General features: G+C 44.1%; 1 protein-coding gene across 1 annotated transcript; it reads left to right on the top strand.

Annotated features, from left to right (window-relative positions):
- The first annotated feature begins 1,155 nt into the window (after positions 1–1,155).
- On the top strand, positions 1,156–1,540 carry LOC107694480 (histone H4). Its single transcript, XM_016494185.1, has one exon. It carries the CDS (start codon positions 1,186–1,188, stop codon positions 1,495–1,497), a length of 312 nt encoding a protein of 103 aa, XP_016349671.1. The 5' UTR covers positions 1,156–1,185; the 3' UTR covers positions 1,498–1,540.
- Positions 1,541–2,144: the final 604 nt, after the last annotated feature.

Below are 2,144 nucleotides of genomic sequence, written 5' to 3'. Positions count from 1 at the left end.
TGTGCTAGATCAGAGATAGAGCCCTGCATTTCAGCCCAGGCCCGACGGGCCCCGACTTTTTTAGGCCCCTAGGGCCGGGCTTCGGGACAATTTTCACGTCATAGTTCAGACAGGGCCTGTCGAGGCAGGGCCTCGGGCCTGTTTTAGGCTTCTCCTTATTTTTATATTTTAGACATCCATCAATTAGTGATGAAAAAAGATTGCCGCGCCGGTGGAAACAACGAGACCATTTTCCCGGTGGGCCGACGCACTTAAGGGGCCGACTAAATGTTTTGTTTTTTTGCCAAGGACCATCAGCGAGCAGCCAGTGGCCCATTGGATTGTCTCCTGTATAGTCAGCGTAAACATCCAATCACAATGCGCTATAGACGGAGCTATGAAGTATTTTGCTCCGCCTATATAAAGATCAGGGACTCGCAACGGAGGCAGGCATCTAACCTATCCTAATGTGTGTGCGCCATGAGTGTAGAATACGTGAACACTTTTTAATAAAATGTAAATTCGTCCCCTGCACTTTTTTAGTCAAGTCAAGTGTGTTCATAGAGGTTTCCATGGGCCAATGCGAATAAATCTAGATTTAAATTAAAAAAGACACGATATTGTCGGACCTGACGTTTTATTCTTATCCAAAACAACTAGATGTGATATGAGTGTGATACATACATACATACACTACCAGTCAAAAGTTTTTCGTGACGGATGAGAACCACTGACCTAAATGGTTCAAAATAGCTTCCAAATAACTGTCCACTGTAGTGGGCACCATGCATGAAAGGGTTAAGAGGAATTGAAAAGCACTGATTTAATGTTTGATAGGACATCTGTAGCTCTCCGTTTACTTTGGTGCACGTTCCTGCAACTCTAGACGATGATGATGATGATGATGATATGTATTTATATGTAGATATTTTATAGATATGTACGTCGCTCTGGTTAAAAGCGTCTGCCAATTATCATGTCTTCAAATATTTTGCAGGTATGATATTATAAATGTAGGACAGACATCGTTAGATCAGGTTTGGATTAAACCTCATTGTGTCCTGCTCTAACTAGCGGGGGAGGGGTGCGCCATGTGACGCGCGCTGGTTTCACTTAGGTCCTGTAAGCAAATGTAAAACACGTCCGTGGAGCTCTCTTTTTTTTATTCGTGTTCGTCGCCAGACCGAAGCAAGAAGTGTTTGCAGCATGTCTGGAAGAGGCAAAGGCGGTAAAGGACTCGGGAAAGGAGGCGCTAAGCGGCACCGTAAAGTGCTGCGGGATAACATCCAGGGAATCACCAAACCCGCTATTCGTCGTCTGGCGCGCCGCGGCGGCGTCAAGCGCATCTCCGGTCTGATCTACGAGGAGACCCGCGGTGTGCTGAAGGTGTTCCTGGAGAACGTGATCCGCGACGCCGTCACCTACACCGAGCACGCCAAGAGAAAGACCGTCACCGCCATGGACGTGGTGTACGCGCTGAAGCGACAGGGACGCACCTTGTACGGGTTCGGAGGATAAACGCCTTTAAACCACGAACCCAACGGCTCTTTTAAGAGCCACCCACACCCTCACAGAAAGAGACCAAGTCGAACTGAAAACTAACCACAAACTGCTTGTGGATATACCTTTTGAAAACTGAAGCTTAATGCTTGTGTATGTTTCTCATCACTGTCGTTACCTTTTATGCTGTAGAAGCTTTCGTAACCAAAACAAATGTATAGTGTGTGTATAAACACATGGCAATAAAGATCATTATCATTCTGATTTTTATTGATTCTCGAATTTAGAGCTCGCACAAACGTATATATTGCTGTCAGAGGCGCACACAATGAGAACATCTTTTATTTTTTTCTTACATGGCATTTTATTTTGTTTAGCCTTTTTAATTAAAGTTGTTTATAAATTAAGATAGAACAATCAAGTTTGAGCAGTTAAATTGGCAGAACAACAGAAGAGAATAAAAAGTGTCTAATCGGTATTGCTCTCCTTTCTCCAAATGAGCTCAGTGGGTTTATAAGGTTTTTTTATATATATATTGTTTTCTTGTATAGAATATGACTAACAAAAAGAGCGGGAATTGAAACAAAGAAAACAGTCACGTGGGCTAGGATCGCTCAAACTGGAGCGGTGGGCGGGGCTATCATTTCACCGCCTGTGATTGGCCC

This window comes from Sinocyclocheilus anshuiensis, unplaced genomic scaffold (assembly GCF_001515605.1).
Source record: "Sinocyclocheilus anshuiensis isolate Anshui unplaced genomic scaffold, SAMN03320099.WGS_v1.1 scaffold3619, whole genome shotgun sequence".
Lineage (NCBI taxonomy): Eukaryota > Metazoa > Chordata > Actinopteri > Cypriniformes > Cyprinidae > Sinocyclocheilus > Sinocyclocheilus anshuiensis.
This window is presented reverse-complemented; position numbering and strand designations above follow the sequence as displayed.

Bases quoted from the DNA above. Each gene is read 5' to 3' on its own strand.
- LOC107694480 (XM_016494185.1), top strand. From the start codon at position 1,186: ATGTCTGGAAGAGGCAAAGGCGGTAAAGGACTCGGGAAAGGAGGCGCT.